The sequence below is a fragment of the Peromyscus maniculatus genome, chromosome 4 (assembly GCF_049852395.1).
Source record: "Peromyscus maniculatus bairdii isolate BWxNUB_F1_BW_parent chromosome 4, HU_Pman_BW_mat_3.1, whole genome shotgun sequence".
Lineage (NCBI taxonomy): Eukaryota > Metazoa > Chordata > Mammalia > Rodentia > Cricetidae > Peromyscus > Peromyscus maniculatus.
The window spans coordinates 61,352,853-61,374,243 of NC_134855.1; the positions used below are offsets into that span (position 1 = coordinate 61,352,853).

Below are 21,391 nucleotides of genomic sequence, written 5' to 3' on the forward strand. Positions count from 1 at the left end.
CCTGTAGGCCTCTGTCTGGGTCCTTGAGAATAGTAGCATATCAGCTCTTGTCCTTTGCTTTCAGTGGGCTCTAAGCAGCCAGGCTAGGCCAGGACCTCCTGTGTATTTGCCCAGATGGAGAAACACAGGAGCTCTCCAGAAAGTCTACCATCAAGTCGGAACAAATTTCCTGCTCTTTTCTTCCTCTCCCGTGGGAAAGGTTTTGAGTTCACTTGGCCTCTGTTTGCTACATTAGGGACCTTCTGAAGTAACCAGCATGACTCTCCAGAGTTTCTAATTCTCTAAAATTTTAGGTTTTAATAGAGAATCTTTAAAGAATTCTGTCCAAATTTGAACTTGAAACACAAATCCCGATTTAGTTACCAGACTTGGGAGTAGAAAGACTCATGCTTGTATGTACATTTAACAAATACAAATCCCTTCTATGGTCATGATTCTCTGCCCAAATCCTTATAAATTTGACTCATTTCATGAGAGTAAAACTAGAACTTAGTGCACTCTCAGGAGTACTTAGTGAAATCACCCTGAGGTGCAGAACTGAGCCTAGAGATCTGCTCTTGCTTGGTTTCAGCGCAGGTACAAGGAACCTCGGCAACTATTGATCCAGTTTTTCTCACAGTATTTTAAAAAACTTCTTAAAAAGGGAGACACAATTTACACCCCCAAATAAACTACATGTGATCCTGGAGGGTTGTGTGTTGCTGTTTGGGTTGTCCTAGACTAGATGGTACATAATAGTGCCCTGGGGACAAAATCAGCTGTCTTTTTCATTTGTCTAGCTCAATGTTTGTAAAAACAACTTTTTAATTTATTGTTAATATTTCAAAAATTGTGTTGTTTTGTATAGAAACCTGGATTTGGGAATTGTCCTAATAAGCTGAAAATCTGTAGGAGTGGATTGAACCGATCTAAGGTAACAACAGTTTGAAATTAAGTAGAAGCCTGGAGAGATGGTTCAGCAGGCAAGGGAGCTTGTTGCCCTTCCAGAGAAAGAGTCCCAGCACCAGTACGGCTGCTCACAATTGTCTGTAGCTCCACCGGATCCAATGCCCTCTTCTGGCCTCCACAGCACCAGGCACACATGTGGTACACAGACATACATACAGGCAAAACATCCTTACACACACACACACACACACACACACACACACACACACACACACACACACTGGACCCTTCTTTTTAAAGTTTATAAAATTTGCATTAGGCATTGACCTTTTTACTTAATGGACTTCAGACTTAATTTCCAATAATGAAGAGAATATTGTTTTGGCGAGAGTAATTTACGGCCTGCTAGGCTTTGCTTGCTGCTTTCTGTAGCTTACCTTAGGAGGGTTTCATTGTCTGGAAAGACTGATATTTGCAGAGACAATTGTCTAGTGCCACAGCACGGAAGATTAGCAGTGACAGCTTTCTGAAATATATGCTTCCCACTGAGGGGGCCTCCTCCACTTACTTCCTTTAATGATATCTGGTGAGGATCTGATAAGCCGCATTGTACTTCTCTCCGGTCAAAGGGCACTGCCTTCCCCTTCACCCCAGCAGCCAACAACAAAGCCTGGCATGCATTATCACCATCGCACAGGAAGCTGCAGCTGGCTGTGTGAAGCTAAGCACAAATACAGGAAAAGCGTCCACAGGTTCAGAGTTGGCGGAGCTGTGCTTGGAGAATATTCTGCTAATAATATTGCACACAGCATGGAGCTAGGCAATCAGAGTTCAGCATCGAGTACCTAGAAGTCTGCAGACACCGAGGAAATGCAAGTGCCCCTATCCTTCTCTCTCTAGAATGATGATCTAGAACGATTTCGATTAAAATACGAAAATAACAGCAAGATTAAAAACATTAAGACATGCTAAGATTCCTCCAAAAATACAATTACAATGTTCTTAATAATTGAAATTGGCCCCTTTTGTTTTGTATGATAAAAACCACTTCTTTCAAAAATAAATGAGGGGATTTCCGCAGTGCGGTTTTGCATTTGCTGTTGAATAAAAAAGTGTGTCTTTTGAAAACTGAAGAGCTTGCTTTCCTCGGGAGCGCATATGTTTGCTTAAGGACAGTCACCTTGTTTGAAACTGTTATTTGGACTGTAGTGGGTATATGTAGAATGAACTATCAATATAGTTTTACAACTTGTTGAAATGTGAAGGATCCTTTTCAAATCCTTTCCATTGAAAAGATTAAAAATGACTTGGTTGTCACTTTTTAAAAAAAATACCACCTAACCTCCTTTATTTCTAATTGTAGTTTCTAGTTGGAGCTCACCAATTAGGTAGAATGGTTGAGAAGGAAATCCCAGGGATCTTCCAGTTGGTGAGTCCTTATAGCTGAGCTTATAAGTAAATACCACCATAGCCTGTGTTTTTATGAGTCCCAGGACTTGAACTCAGGCCCTTATGTTCACAAGTCTAGCACTTTACCAAAGGTCCTTGAAGAGTACCTTCCTGTTTGGTTATGTTACATCCTTAACTGGGCTAAATATAATCTCTCTGTGTCTAATTGTATGGGAAAAATGCCATTTGTGTAGTGTGCTGGTTAGTTGTTTTTTTGGTTTTTTCCCTCAACCTGACATAAGCCAAGGACGTCTGGAAAGAGACAACTTCAATTAAGAAAATAACCTCCATGTGGTTGGCCTGTAGGAAAGTCTGTGGGGCATTTTCTTGATTAATGATTGATAGGGAAGACCAGCCCACTGTGGGTGGAGCCACTCTGAGGATGTGGTCCTTGACTGTGTTGAAAAGGTAGCTGAGCAAGCCTTGGAAGTAAGCCAGTAAGCAGCATTTCTCCACAGCTGCTTCTTCAGTTCCTGCCTCCAGGTTCCTGCCTTGAGTTCCCGCCCTGACTTCCTTTGATGACTGACTATAATCTTCAAGAGGAAAGAAACCTTTCCTTCCCAAGTTGTTTTTGGTCCATGTTTTATCAGGACAATAGAAACCTAAGACATCCTGTCCTGTTAGGACCCAAATAGAATTGTCATAGTCGCACATTGATCACCGTAATCTGACATGATGCACCGAATATCTTATGCCCACTTTATCTTCATCGGTGAGTGGTTGCCCTCATCTCAGGAGCATTATTATGTCCCCTCTGATACCCAGAAGGTAAATATGATCTTCATTTCACTCTTCCTCTTTTCTCTATTTCACCCGCCATTCCCCTTTGTGGTCTCGTGCTCAGGGTCTTGTGCACGCTAATCCAGTGTTCTGTCTCTGGGCTCTACTACCAGCCCTCTGTCTTTTCTACCTCTTGTTTGTTTCTTCCATCTCTTCCCATATCTTCATTTGTTTAAAGGTGAAGACTTCAAAACCAGCTTTAAAAAAGGATTTGAAGCTATTCATACATACACAGACGCGCGCTTATGCGCGCTCACAAGCACGTGCACACACACACACACACACACACACACACACACACACTCACACACACACATATACAATGTCACAGGGAAAATATGAAACAAAGAAGTATTTTTTATCCCCATAGATGTAATGACAACCTCATTAATTTTATTATGACTAAATTTATGCTGACCTTACGCTTTTATCATTCCCCAGGGCAGGTAAAAATCAATGTTTTTGCATTTAAGGCCATATTTACAAGAGTTTTCCCATTGACTATATATAGTTTAATGCTTTTTCCCAGCTAATTATTTTTTGAAAAGACACAATTATAGGAGAGAAGCCTGTTGTTTCAGTTTGATTGAAAATAAGCCATTTTTTAACGTGGGAAGACTACACGTGGAGCAATCAAAAGACTGACTGTTTCTTACTTCATTTAGCTTTGTGTTGGGCTGATACCGCACAAGCAACAAAGAGTCTTTGCTGCATCCAGATGTTACAAAGCTGCTGAACTTGAGTCTGACTGACCCAGGAGAGTCATTTGGCTTCCAGTGCTGCCCTCCTTCTGGCCTCGTGGAGATCAAGGGAAGCCCTCTGGCCTGTCTAGAGCCGGACTGAGGGTGTCTAGGGCTAGCCATAGAGGACTTTGGCAAAAACTTTGGGAATTGTGCAATCACACTGTTTCTTTTCCCTCTCAAGATCACATGCTTAAAACTGGGCCATGCAGCTGTGTGTGGGTGGAGTGCTTATACTGGAGCTCTTGGTTTGTGGGTGCAGGTCAAGGGTACATTATTTCTGCTTTCCGCCCCAACCCTGAGAAGCCTGAGGAGCAATCTCTTGAGATCTGCTGGTAACTTGCTGTGTTTGCCCTGATGTTCAAAGAGGCTTTGCTTTCACTGGGATCCTGTATATGCAGCTAGAAGCTGTCAGATAGTATGAAAAATCTTCCAGGAACTTGCAGGATCCTCACAACCAACAAAAACTGAAACACTTACCTTTTGTTTCTGAAAAGGATCCCAAACTTAGCTGTCAGTTTAAAGTTCCACAGATGTTTTATTAATCCAAGTGTTGAGTATCATGAATATATGGTAGTCTTCCTATATAATTCTTTAGGAACACCTTTGAAGCCCTCACTGAACTTAGCCTAGTTTTCTGTGAACTGTAGAGCAGATGTTTCAGCATCCTAAGGACTTGGTCCTTGTGCAAGATCAGAGAGCAGTTTGTTAGACAGTATTTGTTACAGTCTGCAGAAGCATTAGTCCATGTTCTTGTGGATCCAAAGACATTAATTACATTTTATTATTGCTCAGTCTACTTTGGGTCACCTCCCCCCCTCCTCTTCTCGTTCTCCTCCCTCAGTCTCCCCTGGGGAAGAGCTTGCACATGACATCAGAAGTTTCTCACACAGTGATGATGGACTGCATTTCTAAAGCCTTTCACCAGAAGGAATGGAACAATGGCAACAGAATACTAAAAGAATAAAACTCTGAGGCCATTTATGAGGTTTCTACGGATATAGATTTTCATAGAAAACTTTAAGCCAGATGTTAGATAGCTTAGCAATTATTCCATTAGTGTATTCTTTTATTGATAAATGGAAAAATTAATAGCCACTGTTGTGTTTTCAGACTGGTTCATAAAATTTTATTCCATTAATGCTATCTTCTGATTTGAAACAAGAGGCTTCAGTTTTGATAAATCTGTTAAAATCAAACCAAAGGATAAAAATGTGATGTGAGAAATTCAACCAAAGAGATTTACTTAGATTTTAAGAATATCTCTGTGTGTGTGTGTGTGTGTGCGTGTGTAATTCAATTTACTAAGCACATGCATTTTCACATACTAGTTAAATCTTTAGTGAGCAATATTTACATGAAAACTCATTGCTCAGTTTAAATTCCAGGCATAGAAATGCTTGAAAAAAGAAACAGTCTTGGGGGTGGGGGCTAGGGAAATTGCTCAGTTGGTAAATGCCTGCTGCACGAGCACTAATCCTAAATTTGGATTTGTAGCACCCACATAAAATCAGACATGATGGGATGTGTCTACAACTTTGGTGCTATGGTGTGGGGTAGAGGGAGGTGGTAGGTCTCTGTAGCTCATTAGTTAGCCAGCTTAGCTGTCTCCATGAACTACAGGTTCAATGAGAGATCGCAAAAAATAAGGTGGAGAGCAATCAAGGGATGTCTTCTGATCACCATATGCACATGCACACATGCATATACATCCACACACAGTGGTGGACATACCCACACAGGCACGTATGTATAGTGTACACACACACATACACACACACACACACACACACACACACACACACACACACACAAATGACGTTTTGGGAAAATCACTCTGTTATCCTCCTCACAGCTCTTTGAGATGTATAAATATTCTCTACGAGTATCAGACAGCCAAGTGAATGTAATCAATGGCCTGTGAACAATGCTGAGCTTTTCATGCAGGGTTTCCTTTGGTCAGGTTCTTCCTAGTCTCACAGCATCTACCAAGTAGGTTAGGCAGTTATTAATACGAAAAAGAAAGAGAAGTCAAAAGTTCAGTAGCATTTGTTGAGTAGTTATAAGAGGCCAGGCTCCTAGACACTGTACCCTATTTTCTCCACTGCACTAGAATGTAGAATGTAGGTCTAATCCACAGAGAAGAAATTGTTTGAGTAACTTACAAGCCACAATTTAGAATTTATTAAATCAGAATGAACCTCACATTTTCTAATGATAATTCTTGTGAAGTTTTTCTTATCATAGTGATGTTTTTCTTTCACGAACTGTCTGTATGTTCGTGTCAATGTGAGAAAATAGTAATCATACGGAATGACGGCTAGCTAAAATGTCATGTGAATCAAGTTTTGCTGAGTGGCTTTCTCTACTGGTGTCTTAAAAGAAAGCTGCCGAGGACAGGACGTCACTAGCCCAGTGTTGGATTTGCTGCCTACAAGGAACTGCTGGCAGGACAATTGCTCATTTCTCAATTCTCTGATGAGATAATCCCATGCTGTGTAACCTTTGGCACGAGCCTAGTTGTAAAGGGATGGTGATGTTGAATAAAATTAATATTTAGACAACAAGAGAATCTTGTATATATTTCATGACAAAGAAATAACTGATCTAGTGACCAGGAGCAAGAATATTTACCTCAGGACAGATGGTTTAGTACACATTGGTTACTAGATTGATCCCAAATGAATGTTCTTAGGAACTCATAGGTTTTGATAGTAAGGGGTAAAATGTGAAAGTTACCCAGTTTTAGGTTGCTATGGAGAAATTAAGTTCTCAGCAGGGTGACCTTTTAGTAAGTAAATAATAAAAAATGAAATTATTCTTACATAAAATAGTACAGATTAAAATGCAAAGTAAACCATTACCAAGCATGAAGAGATTTGGGTTTCTTTTAGATAAACTCTTCTTTTTTCTTTATTGGAATTAATTGTACAAATTAATGGATTTCACTGTGACTTTCAGTGTGTGTGTGGTGTGTATCTTGAGCATTTGGTAGCATTCATCTGTTCTCACTGTGTCCTCCTCATTCTCTCTCCTCCTATGAGTTCCTTCCCATTTCCTTAGACTTTGTCCTCTGTTTTAAGATGTGTTTCTCCTCTTTCTTTCTGCCCTTCCCCTCCCTCTTTTTACTCTTTCTATTCTACACATATGAGAGAAACATGAATTAGTTCTTTACTGGCTAAGGTTGTTTATCATGACAGGCTCCATTTGCACCCACTTTTTCTGTAGGTGACATAATTTTGTTTTTACAGTCAATGAATAGCCCGTTGCACAACATACATTTATTTTAGACCATTCATCTCTTGGTGTGCACCTAGAATGGTTAGACAACATGATTATTGTGAAGAGTGCAGGTTGGATGAATTCTCCATTCAACAAAGAGTGTATGGTTCAAAAGCAAATTTACAGAGGACCTACTTTATGCCAGCTAATGTGGAGTTTGGGATACTTATTTCCTTATTTTTCATAGACATATCTACATGCGTTTCATCAATTAGAAAATTAAATACCGATTAGAAGCCATAGAGCTAATTGTAGATGAGACGAGGTCTACCTGGCTCTGAGCTGTGAGGGTTTTACTTTACCTTGTACATCAGGGAGCTCTTCAGCTCACCAACCCTGCGCCAGTCCTGCTTCTGCAAGCTCCCCTCGACCACTCCTCACTTGCGCAGCTTGTTTGGACACGGTGGAATGAACAGGGCTTCTAGTCCTTCAAAGGCATGTGTTGAAGCTCTGTTCCCTCTCTACTTTCACTTTTAAAACTTGCCTGGTGATTTTGTCTGGGACAACTTTTTTCTAACTTTGAAAAATTTTTATACATGTTGTAACTCAGAAAGTCCTGAGATCTCGATTTTTATACTCAGGCCTGTTTGTGTGAGTCGAGACAGTGAAGCTGAAGGTAGGAGAAAATATTAGGGACTGCCATGGGTCTGCTAGTCACACTCCTGATAATCTAAGTTAAGATCCATCCTGGGTGACCTGGGCCTTCTCTAACAAAGTCATCCTTCCAGTCTTATTCTGCTCGTGGCCCTGGTATCTGTTTCCATGTCTCCATCCTGCCACCCAAACAAGGGAGGAAGGAGGTTGGGCTGCAAGTTTTACCCATTCCTGGTTGTGTGCCATAGCAGTAAACTATCTCAAAATGTTTTACTTCGGACATACCACATGTCTCTACTTTTCTCCATCATGCCCAAGAAAGTTTGACTTGTAGAAAACACAAGGATTTAGATTTTATAAAGGCATTGCTATGATAAAAAGAATTTCATAGTGATGATGTAAGGAGAAAGTCTTGAAGCAAAGATTCAAATTATAATGTTCTGTGGTCACACTGAAGCATCTTCACTGGCCAAGAAGAACCTATCAACTGTTAATGTTGTATCTAATCTCTTCTTATAAACACAATTTTTGTTATAGAAGTTACGATGGTTTCAGCTAGGAAGGCTACCCAGTCAAATGGTCAAATTCCAAAAAGTAAAAAGCAGCAAGGAGTATAAGTTGACTCTTTTTCTCCAGCCTCGCTTAATAGAACCAAAGATTTAATCATGTCAATGACTTACAGTTAGTCAAATGTGTTAGTCCCCTTACATTGATTGAATTCATACAAGACTGAGATACGTAAACAAGAACGGCATTGTATCATTTGACATGAAGAATGCAACAGCCAGTATAAAGCCACACAAAGTAAGCCAACACTCTTTTCCTCTCACCAGAGCATTCTTCATCCAAACAATCAGGAACAGACTTGGGGCACTTGATATCAGAATAGATTACGTATTTGACTTGAGGGTTTAACAGCCTCTATACAATAGGATTGTTTGGGCTAGTAAACCTATCTATTAAACATTGCTTGAATGGGTCAAAAATTGCCTTTTCAGTTTATCATACTCACACCATGATTAATCCATCCTTCCCTTGCACTTATAAATATCCATTGTAGTCACAATCTAATTTTTAACCCCCTCAAAATTGAATTTAAATTATTGTGATTATAATTACAAAGTTTTATTGATTACTTTGGTTTAGGTTGTTAGCTAAATATACTTTAGAAATTGAAATCTGCAGTTTTTCTCAGCCAATCATGTTTACAGGGTATGTGGGAATTTATAAGCATATCACAGTTGAGAAAATTACCAAAAACGCCTGGAGAGATGTCGTAAAAGCAAAACAAACAGAACTGAAGAGCAAGAATGCCCTGAAGCCCCTAAAGCCATGCATAACATACAGTTTCCAAGTATATCCCATGTTAAAAGTAAAGATAAAAATTCCTTAGTTATGTCAACTACTTAAAAGCTTTTGTGTAAGATGAGTCCCAGACACAGGATTCATCTGTGCATCTACTGAAAACCCAGGGACCTCATTCTGCCCATCTTGCTCAATGCAAGGAAGGGGCCTTCAGAGCCACACACCTGCATTTTCATCTAATCATAAGTGGTTTCTCTTTAGCGCTGTCCGGTACTATTACGTTAGATTTTGCTTTTCTCTTGTGAACCGACTAGTGGGAACCAGCAGTGAGTGTTTGGAACCAGGTACAAAGTTCTAGATATTTGCTATTTCCCATTGTAAATCTTGATAAACTGGCTTCAGGTAAGCAAATTCTGGGGCAGATGAAGTGGGATAGAGGAATGGCAGCTCCCTAGACAGTGTCTACAAAGTGTATACAGAGCCTGAACAGAAAGTTATGTGTCAATCATGCCAAAGTTCACACAGGATCCTTTATTTAGTCTGAAGACTGCTTTTTATATATAATGTATTTTGTAGGTTATTGATTTGATACTCTCTTCCCCAAGGAATTTTAAGAAGTCACCAATTATTTTAATTTTATAAATATTATAGGTTTGCCATTGTAAATGATCTTATTTATATAATTTATGGATAAAAATCTGAAATATGTAATTATATATTTTATTTTTCATTATTTAAAACAATTTCAAATTCAAATACATTTTTATTATATTCTTCCCCTCCCCCAAGTCCCTCCAGATCCTCTCCTCATCTCTGCCCACTTAACTTTAAGTCCTTGTTAAAAAAAAAACCCAATACAATAACAAAACCTCCAAAAAACAAGATAACAAAATAAAAACACATCTAAAAAGGAAAAAGAAAAAAAAAACCTATTCCCACTAAGATCCCAAACTGTAACTAAACCAAAGCATGAAAAGCCCCTGTGGAGTCCACTCTGTATTGGTCAACTACTCCTGAGGATGAGGCCCATCCTGGAGTGGTTGATAGGCCTACTCAGTATCACTGTATTGGAGAAAACTATTTTTCTCTCTCTCAGCACGTATAAGTGACAGTTAAGTTGTTAACGTTTACCCTAGTAGCTAGGTTTTAATTAATTATTAATTAGTTTTAAAAATATAATAAGATAAAATACAGTAAAGTGAAACAAAAAACTATGACATCAAAGCTGTGCAAGACAAACCAACAGAAGGAAATGAGCCCAAGAGAAGGCACGGGTATCAGGGACTCACTCATTTGCACACTGAGGAATCCCATAAAAACACTAACCTGGAAGCCATCATATATGCACAGAGAACCCAGTGCAGATGCAGGCAGGCAGGCCCTGTGCATGCTGCTTCAGTCTCTGCGAGTTCATATGAGCTTTGCTCATGTTGACTTAGAGGGCCTTATTCTCCTGGTGTCCTCCACCCCCTCTGGCTCTAATACTCATTCCTTCTTCTCTTCTGTGGGGTTCCCTAAACTCTGAGGGGAGGGATTTCATGGAGACATCCCTTTTAGGGCTGAGTATTCTAAGATTGCTCACCCTCTGCATAATTTTTAATTTTAAGAATATTTATTTATGTGTATGTGTTTGTATGCACATGCACTGTGATATGTGTGTGGAGATCAGGACAACTTGCTGGAGTCAGAATTCTCCTTCCACCATGTGGGACCTGGGGACAGAATTAGGTTGTTAGTGGGTAAGCACTGCTACCTACTGAGCCATCTCACTGGTTCTGAAATACAGATTTAAAACAAAAACTGACATATAGAATAACAACCTTCAGGTTTGCTTCAGGAGCTTTGTTGTGCAATGTTTAAAGTGAGTCCCCAGCACTTGATTTATACTTTTAAGAAGACTTTCAGTTAGGGAACTGACTCACACTGTTCTACCTTTCTGCCCTTACTTTTGGTAACTTCCATTTCCCTGTGCATAAGCGGTCTTGTTTTGTCCCTCAGCCCTTGGAGTTCTACATCTTTAGTGACTTGTTCCTGTTATAACATGCCAGCTCACCATTCCTTCAGCTTTGATCATTCACCACTTCTCCTTTGAAGTGTTAAAGTCAAATGAAGAAAAAAAATATCTTTATGTGTATTTGTGTGTGTGTGTGTGTGTGTGTGTGTGTGTGTGTGTGTGTGTGTACACGTGTGCATCTTTGCTCCACTGGATTTTTCTTTTATTCACCAACACAGCTGTGCTAGCTAGTTTTAAATTAACTTGACACAAGTTAAAGTAATTTTGAAGAGGAAGCCTCAATTGAAAAAATGCACCCACCAGGTTGGCCTGTGGTGCATTTTCCTAATTAGTGATTGATGTCGGTGGGTCTGGCTCACTGTGGATGATGCCACCCTTGGCATTCAGTGTATAGCAAATCATGCTGACAGTGTTCATAAGGGCTCACAGAGACTGAAGTGACAATCAGGGAGCCTGTACGGCTCTGGGCTAGGTCCTCTGCACATATGTTATGGTAATGTAGCTTGGTGTCCTTGTTACAAGTGGATGACCTCACTTCATCCCACAACTTTCCTCGCTGGGTTGTGCTTTAAGCTATTCTGTGGGCCAAGCCCTCTCCCCTTCCCTTTCCCAGTCACTCCTGGTGTGGGGTCCCTGTTATCGCTCTGGAAAAGTCTCTCTTGTGAGACTCCTAACAGTGGGAGCAGGGGCTGTCTCTGATTCTTTTGCCAGTGCTTGGGACCCTTTTCCTCCTCCTGAGTTGCTTCAGCTAGCTTGATATGAGGGTATGCACCTAGTCTTATTGTAACTTGTTATGTCATGTTTGGTTGATATCCCTAGGAGGCCTGCCCTTTTCTGAAGGGCAGTGGAAAAGAAGTGGATCTGGATGGAGGTGAAGAGGGGAAGCAACTGGGAGGAGAGGAGGGAGGGGTGTAATATATGAGAGAGGAGAAGGAGGAGGAGGAAGAGGAGAAGGAGGAGGAGGAAGAGGAAGAAGAAGAAGGAGGAGGAGGAGGAGGAGAAGAAGAAGAAGAAGAAGAAGAAGAGGAAGAAGAAGAAGAAGAAGAAGAAGAAGAAGAAGAAGAAGAAGAAGAAGAAGAAGAAGAAGAAGAAGAAGAAGAAGAAAAAGAAGAAGAAAGCAGTTTGAGCAATCCTTGACTAGCAAGACATAACCAACAGTCCTTCAGGGCTTTTGTATCAGTTCCTGCCTCTAGGTTGCTGCCCATTTTGATTTCTTGCCCTGACTTCTCTCAGCAATGGACTTTGTTGTGGAACTATAAACTGAAATAAATTCTTTCCTTACCAAATTGCTTTTGGTTATGGTGTTTCATCACAGCAATAGAAACCCCAACTAAGACAACAGCATTAATTCTAGATCAAGTTATTGTTCGTTTCTGTGCCTCAGAAAGTAGACAGCCGAGCAATGACAGAAATTACACAAAAGGTCAGGGGTTGTCTCTTCATTCTTATATTTAAAAAGTAAATTTTATCAAATTCGGTCCTTTGACAGTTTCATAAATGAATTCTGATTTTTTTCTCCATCCTCTTATTCCCCCACACACTGTCAACCTTCCCTCCTCTCTGCAAGTCCCTTTCCACATTTGTGTCTTTTGTGACCAACTGACTTTAACCAGGGACATTTGTGACAACAGATTTGGAGCTATCCATTTGGGCCTGGTGGGCTCATCAGTGGGCACACAACTGAAGATCATGACTGCCTCCTACCCCCAGCTCCAGCCCCATTAGTAGCCAATAATTCAGTAGGAAGGGGTCGGGCCCTGTGAATACCTCCTTGATCCATGAACCATGATTCATTGTTGACAGGCCCAGTGCAGACCACTGTGGCTGCTATGTATTCATATTGCATTCCCAGAAGAGAGCATTTTACAGCTCTTCCCTGTCCACCAGCTCTCACATGCCTTTTCCCCCTGCTTCCAGAATGTTCACTGAGCACTCATCCGTTATTTATTTATCATTTTGTTGTTGTTGTTGTAGGTTCTATAACTTTATTTGACATTCAGCAGTTAATTCTCATTCACAATGACTGTAGGTTTTTTGTTTGTTTGTTTGTTTTTGTTTTTGTTTTTAATATGGTGACAGGGACACAGGTGTAGAGCTTGTTTGGCTCATCCTCATCATGTTTTCTGGACAAACATGTATGGATACTAAATGGAACATTCCTTATTCCTTTGGCCCAGATGGCTTTACTGAACCTGGTATCAATGTGCACCTCTGGAGTCCCCATCTCTTTCTTGGCAAATTTCCATGTTCCTTTGAGTACCCAAGGGCACACTTCTTGAAGCCCACTCCATAAATGCACTTGTGAATGGTGATGGTGTATTCTCGGGTCACCACCTCCATGATGGCAGAAAGGTCCTTCTAACTCTCCCTACCCTTATTTGAGCGAGCCCTTCTGCCAGGCCCAAGTTCGAAAGGCCATGTCCTCATTCTTACTTGCACTCCAGCCCTTGGGAATGCCACACTGTCTTTACAATAATCATTCCATTCACTCATTCTCCACAATGCTGTTGAAAACAGCCGTATCTCTATTCAAACTACAAAATATCTGGATTTAAGATTAGAGCTAACACTGTTTCTCCTGAAATATCAAATGTACTTATGTTTCATTCATTTACTTAGACCCTCTTTTTATTATTTTGTATCTTATAGATGATATTTTATCTAGCTGGCTTTTGACTCACCCTTTCACTTCAGCCTTTTATCATATATGTATATACATATATATGACATATACAATCCTATCACTTATCCATTTTAACAGTTTTATTTTTCAAGTACCACTACACCTGTGTCCTTTAACCAGCTAACTGGGTCTACACTAGGTACTGAAGCAGTCACTGTAAGTATCTTACCTACACTGTGGCCTCTTTCCATGCAGTTCTATGGAGCTACTGGTAAAATTCACAAGCTTTTTAATTTTCCTGTAATCATTGTGTCAGATTTACTCATAACAAAGCTTCAGTTCCTCAACTTAACTCAAGGTCTTTTCCAATCTGTCCACCTTCCTCCTGTTTCTCATATCAAATATCTTACAGAGTCTTAAGTTACAGGCTAACTTATCTTGATTTTTTCCTATTCCCTGTACTGTTTTCTTTGCATGGAACTTCTTTTATTGAGATCACATTTCCTGGGACAAGTCTCCATTCTGCCTGCTCTGCTTCCCTCTTCCTTCTTTTATACCGTGATGCTTAGCCCATTGCATCTCCACTCTGCTGTTAGGACTCCACAGTTAGAAACTCTGAGGACTGGTTCATGATATCTCCAATGTCTAACACAAAATTGGCTCATAGCTTTCAATAAATACTTGGAGGATAATTTCAGTGAGTGTTCAAATGCTTCTAATGATATACGATATGGTTCACTTAGTACTCCACGGAATTTCATCATGCAATAAAACACCCAATAAAGGGCTATAAATAATAATAATGATAATTCTTGGACTGAAGTGAAAATTGGTCCAGTGACCTCATATTTGTATGTTTACTCTAAGATCGTTTCCATCTTTGAGGACTGAGAATAACTCAGAACTCATGAAGAAGGTTGTCAGGCACAGACAGAGAGGACAGCTATCTTTATCTGAGATCCAAAGGTCATCCAAGAAACATGGGCCAGAATCATGGCCTTATTTGGTAAATGTAAGCAGCATTGGCCTTGAACGCAAACAAACCTATTTGTAAAAACTGGAGCCACTGAGAGAGACATGTTACACAGGCTGAGTCACTTATCAGGCTTTCAAGTTCTCATCTATAAACCACAGGTAATTTCAATTTATATCAGGGGTATCCTGAAGGTCAAGTGAGGCAGTGTAGGGAATGTTCCTAACACGGCACATGCTGAAGCTGCTGCTCAGTATGTTAACTTCTTTTACTGTGTGATGTGATTACTATTGCAGGTTCAAGACTCTTATCTCTAGAAATGTCCCTATAAATGCAACTACCAGATGTGAGAAGCAGATGTTTGTACTGTGGCTCTCTTTGCTATTTGTCTGCATGTATGGGTGTGTGGGTGTATGTATGTATGCATGTATGTATGTATGTTTGTCTTCTCAATGGTTATATACTGGACACTGCCATAAAAATGAATAGGACGCATTATAGAATTGTGTGATGTGATGGACATGGAATATATGACATTGAACAGGGGAGGTTTAAGTATATGTTGGTCCTGGGCTTCTACAGAGAACAGAGAAATTCTTGGGAAGGCAGATCAAGGCTCTGTGCAATGATTGGGAGTAAGTTAAATTTTAATCTAAAATTTGAAATAAGGTGGTTTCAACTGGATTGTCTTTGAGAACCCAAAAGGGAACACTCATGTCGAGACTCTTGACTTTTCACTTATGGACCAATTTTGTAAATTACCTAGCAGGTCTAGAGCTTATTTGTAGCCAGGTTGGCCTAGAACTTGGGATCTTCCTGCTTCTGTCTCCCAACAGCTGAAATTATAGATGAGTACCATCACACCTCACTATGTTCCACTTTTCAGTTATAACAAAGTACAAATGTCTGTGGGAGCAACAACCGTTCCTCTATTTCTATAAGGGATATATTTTAATATATCTCATTGGCTGTCTGGAATCACAGATAGTACCAAATCCTATATATATACAAAATAATTTTCTTATGCTTATATACCTACAATAACTTTTAATTTATTAAGGCACTGTAAGATATTGACAAGAATAACCAACATGAAAACAGTTAAAACAATGTATTGTAATAGTCTCTGAGAATATGAACTTCTTAAATATCATCTGATACATCTTATTGTACTTCTACCTTTTCAGTCAAATGAAATGCTTGATGGCTTTTCTTGGTATATTTGAATTGCCATCATCTAGGTTTAGGGTTACTATGTTAAATGAGATATTTGAACACGAGCTCTGGGACACACGGCAGCTGATCTGATAAAAGAGTCAGTTACTAAGTGACTAGCAGGGACCACTGTATTCAATAGAAGTGTGAGTTATGAGTCAATGAGTCTAGTTTACATCCATGTGAAGACTTTTAATGCTTTTTGTTGGGTAATTTAGTCCTATGTATGAAGAAATGTAGATATTTAAAGATATACATATTGAACAAAAAAATTAAAATTTAACATAGCACCAAATTCTGGTGAATTTCTCTTTCAGTGAATTGGTTGAAAAGTAGAACTTATTTTTGTATTTGTGACATTCTCTCTAGGGTTGGTAGTCCAGGTGTGGGCACTCAGAAGCTCTGCAGAACCTGGTAGGCAACATTTACGTTTCATTTAGCGATCACCAGAGGGAGTAAGAGCTCCACTAAAGATTCCACTTTCCAACTTTTCCCAAGTTGTGCAACAAGAGCCCTGTGAGTCCCAAGGGTCAGCTGGTGTCTCTTTCCCATTCTCGAAGAAGCCCTTTTATCTGCCACCGATTTTGAACCAATACTACCACATACTTTCATAATAAAACCCAAGTGTGTGAAAATATTAGACTGTTTACATTTTGTGTCATTATACAAAATGCTTGAGGAGTTCTGTTTTTTTTTGGTTTTTTTAAACACTGCTGGACTGATCTGCCTGGGTTAGTGATCCTGCTCTCAGCAGCTCAGTTGTTGCAAGAAAGCTGGGTGTGGCAGAGTCACACAGAATGCTGAGATACACTGCAAAAACAGAGCATATGGTGTAAAGAGAAAAATCTGCAATTCCTCTTCTTTTTTTTTTTTTTTTTTTTTTTTTTTTTTTTTTTTTACAGAAGGTCATCATCTTTAGAAGGGGAATCAACAGGGCTGCCTGGCCCGAGATCCTGATTCCTCGGGGCCAGGCTACAACAAACATCAGGGGATACAAAGAGAGGGGCGGCTGTTAGATTTGGTCTTGAACTTGGAGGTGGACGAGAGGTCGTGGTGGGAGCAGCAGGAACCCACGTGTGAGGGTAGCCTGGATGACTGGGTAGGAGGGAAGGCACTTGGCTCAGTCTCCTGTCCCGACCCGAGCAAGAGCTGGTTGTTCCTTGCCCTTCAGTGGTCCAGAGGCTGTTCCTGGTTGAGCCTCTGGAAGAAGCTTTTGCCAAACTCGTAAGTGCTGATCATGATGGCACACGAGGGCGCAGCCTTGATGATCCTTGGGAGGAACCCTGCAAAGAGGCCCCTGGTGCCCGATTCGGCCTGGATTCTCCGAAGCAGGAGCCAAGTGGAATCAACTCTTGGGGGCTTCACTCTCACAGCCTCCACTGTCCCCAGTGCGATCTGTCGCTGGGTCTTCACCACATCAAAGGGCAGAGTAAGAGTGGCAGCCACCATTCCTGAGACGCCACCAGCCACGAAGCTGACGCCCACGGACGTCTGGTCTTTCGGTCTCAGCCCGTTCAGCCAGCCCTTTGCCAGCTCGTAGTTGAACCAGTACAGAGCTGAGAAGGGCACATCTCGAAGGGCGGTGGGACCCCAGCCCAGCCACAGTGAGCGCCAGCCCCCCTGAGCCACCGAAGCTTGAACACAGGTCGCTAGCTCGCGGTAGGACACGTGCTGAGCCTGTAGCTTGGTCCGCACCAGCTCCAAGGGGCTGATCACCGTCACGGTGCCCATGCGGGCGAGGGCACCGGCCATCATGGGTGCACAGAGGTCAGAGGTCAAGGATTGAGCACATAGGAACGCCTTGAGCTGGTCATAGGCAGTGAAGTAGACAGCAGTGGCTGGCACAGTCATCACCAAGGTGGCTGGGAGGCCGCTCCACAGGGTCCTAGTGCCCTCATGCCTCACAATCTTCACAAAGGCATCCAAGGTGCCAGTGAATCGGGTAGGATCCTGAAACCAGGTGGCGCAGCGGGTACCATTTGGGCACAGGTACAGCGGCTCCAGGATGCCGTTGCAGTAGAGGAGGCACTTCCCTGGGGACTGCAGAGCCGAGGGCGATTTCGTGTAGGAGAGACTCCAGAATCTGGAAGGTGTCAACTCGCTGGCTACTGAGGGCCTCTGAGACTGGAGGCGGACCTTCACCACATCCAGGGGTGTCATGAAGAGGGAGGTGACCACAGCCCCAGCTCCCGAGGCCACCATTTGCTGAAGGGGGCTAATGCCCCCAGGATCCTGATCATCCATCTTGGCGTTTCAATCCTGGCTCTGAGCCCGTGCTTGCGCCGCCTGCAATTCCTCTTCTAAGGTGTCTGTAGTCTGGGAGAACTCACTGTTTTTTCTCCCAACATCTTGTTTCCTTTAAAGAGCAGATACTGGAGGGGAGTCAGTAATGCTGTGTTCTGTGATGCTCCATAGGCCACTAGGTAGTTTGGGAACAACAGCTGAAAATATGCCCTATGCCAAGTGCAGCACTGCTGACCCTTGGGGAGTTTCCCAGGAGAGAAACACATATACCCTCTGCCGAGGGCAGGCCTTCCTGAGACAGCATCTGAATGTCTGTTGTATATTCTTTGATAAGACTGAGTGTAATTTCCTCCAAGATTATTTCTTTCAGCTTAAAGAGTCAATGATGGGCTAACCTTCAAGAATTCTGTAGCTACTTAATGAAAGAAGGCCCCAAATTTAGCATCAACTGAGTTCTGTGTCTATTTTGCTTTATGCATGAAGACAGACATGATGAGAAAGTGACATTGCAATGCATTAAAAAAATCTTAAAATTTTTAATAATAATTATTTTTTTCAATTATAATCATGTCATTTACCTCTTCTCTTTCCTCTGTCCAATCCTTCCACATACTCCATTGATCTCTCTGATACAACACAGTTTTAAAAATATAAAGGTGTGTCTGTGTGCACTTGCATGTGAGTGTGTGCATGTACACATGTGTGCTTGCACTGCGTGTGTGTGTGTGTGTGTGTGTGTGTGTGTGTAGATCAGAGGCCAACTTTTTGGAGTTAGCACTCTCCTTACCTAAAAGTGGGTTCTGGGAAATGTATGCATTTTGTCCAGCTTTAGCAGCTGAGTCATCTTGCCATTTCACACAATATATTTTTCTAAGGCTTAACATAAACTATGATTTTTTTTTCTTGGTCAGAAATTCTCACAAGAATGAAGTGTGCAGAACAAGTTAGTTACCAACATAATGTAGCTTCATGTATAAATTCTCTCTAATTATGGGCTAAGTATGTAGATACTAAATGGCATTCAAACTCTTCTCTTTGGAATATCTACAGGAAGTATTCAGCCATGATGTAGGCCCCCGCTACAAGTCATTTCTAGTTGAATTCATCTGAAGATTTTGCTGCCTGTGTTTTCTTTTTCAGATTTAATTCTGTCGTAGCAACTCTGGGCTGTAAAAGAAGCACTTGTTATTGTTTGTAATGCCTCAGCTATGATACACGTCAGCTTGCTCCATGCAAACTTCTGGGAATCCCAAATACCAGTACTTCCCCACCCCACCCACACTCCTACAGTTTCCCACAGTTTTTTTTTCCTTTCATGCTGTTTACATTTATTAGACTTTGAATACTTTGGGTTGTCATAAGCACTCAAAAGAATTGACTTTGCATTGTCTCAGAGTCTTTAATGCAGAGTTGTTTTAGATGACAGAAGATACATGCTTTCAGACAGGACCATTGTAAGATCTCATATTGTTTAGTGAACTGGACAGATAGTAGACTTGCCCTTCGTAAAATGTTTCTTTACACGTACCTTGGCACAAACATGAAGCAGAGTACCCATGCGGAGCAGGGCTCAAACCTGCTTTTTGAATTGTAACTTCTGCTGTAGAACTTGTGTGGTGCTGGAAAATTAAATAAATCTATGTTGTGTAAGACAAAAAAGTTTTACAGAGAAAAGGAAATGTGTAAGTTCATTTTAATGTTGAGTTCAAATTCTTGGAATTCAAAGATGGTGTCAACCAAGTATAGGCCTTCAAAGATCCTAGGAAATAGATACATAAATACTTATTAAAATAGAATTTAGTAAGTTACATGACACAGAAAAAATAAAAATATGGGTTTAAGAATCCTATGAGAGGAAATGTCTCTAATGAAAGTTAAGATTATTTCTTATTCAACAATATATAACAACAAAGAGTTCCTGTAGGAAATAATCCTACCATCTTTGATGCTTACCCCATAGCCACAAGCTTATTTTGCTTTATTCTCAGATCACTGTATTGTGTCCTAGCTGGAAACTATTGTCTATATTCTTTCTAATGGCCACTGGATGTCAGTTCATAAACAACCCATCAGTCAAGCTGTTGTTTTTAAAATTATTTTCAATCTTCTTCTCCTCTATTACATTTTGTGTTGTTCAAACCATAAACAATACCCTTACAAATTGTCACCTTTCTGAGAACAGTCTTTGTATTCCTTCTATTTCTTGTGCTTTGAGTAGAAGATAAGCTCAGTGACACTTCAAAATGACATTGGACCAAGAAATTCAGCTGGTTAAATAGAGCAATATTCCTTTAGCTTTCCTGTCCGTATGTATTTAGAGAAAATGCCAAGTGCATTTATGACTTTCAATATAGTCATTAAGCACATGTTCAAATTCTCTTACTAATATTGTCTTTTTATATTTGGTGATTACTAATAAAAAAAATTTAGATTTGGATTTACTAGAAAGATCATGTTTTCTCTTATATACACATGAAAGCACTTTATGAGGTCTCACCTCTACCAATATAATGTTTATATGTATATATACTAATATATATTTATGTACACATTGTGTATATGTGTGTATAGAAATTTCAAACATTTTAATCTTGTTTTAAAAATAAGAGAATTTATCATGATTCTAAGATCCAATCACTGTGGAAGTATTCTATGTATATTTCATCTTGTGTCTAGGTAAAATGATGGTAAGCAATTGAATAATCTTAGCAGAACACTCAAATAAAGATGATATCTACATATATGACCCACGGAAGGTATACTAGTTATCGAATAACCATAATAATGCAGTATATTGTTATTTCATTGTTAGGGGATATCTGTTTGTGTTGATTGCTCCATAGAGTCCAACCTCAGTTCGGAGAGGGGAGTCCACATTCAGCTGGCTGGGATGGACGAAAGAGTTTTCTGGCTGACTCAGAGAGATACTGAAAAACACATGGGGGAGGAAGAGGAGGAGCGGAGGAGTTGCTAGGGCCTTTCAATTCAGGAAGGGGAGAGGGGCAAGATCACGTTTTGGTCATTCTGTGGTTCTCTCAAGTTTATTCCCTAATATTTATCCCCAAGTTTTTTTTAATAAATGATAAAAGGAATCACAACATTTGATAACATTATAAAAATACTAAAATTATATGATTAACTATATGTTTAGAGACTATTGACTAAAACAGAACTGATAATTAATTACATTTTGAATATGTAAAAATAAAGATTACCAATATATTTTTGATGATGTTGAGTAAAAATTTTTGTAACTGATTATGTTCTGTATAAGAAACGGCTTT

The 21,391-nt window shown here is 40.3% G+C and overlaps 1 protein-coding gene across 1 annotated transcript; it reads right to left on the reverse strand.

The window, feature by feature from the left end:
* Positions 1 to 16,870: 16,870 nt before the first annotated feature.
* LOC143272914 (mitochondrial glutathione transporter SLC25A39) lies at positions 16,871 to 18,144 on the reverse strand. The gene has a single exon (XM_076569776.1). It carries the CDS (start codon positions 18,105 to 18,107, stop codon positions 17,031 to 17,033), a length of 1,077 nt encoding a protein of 358 aa, XP_076425891.1. The 5' UTR covers positions 18,108 to 18,144; the 3' UTR covers positions 16,871 to 17,030.
* Between the last annotated feature and the right edge of the window lie 3,247 nt (positions 18,145 to 21,391).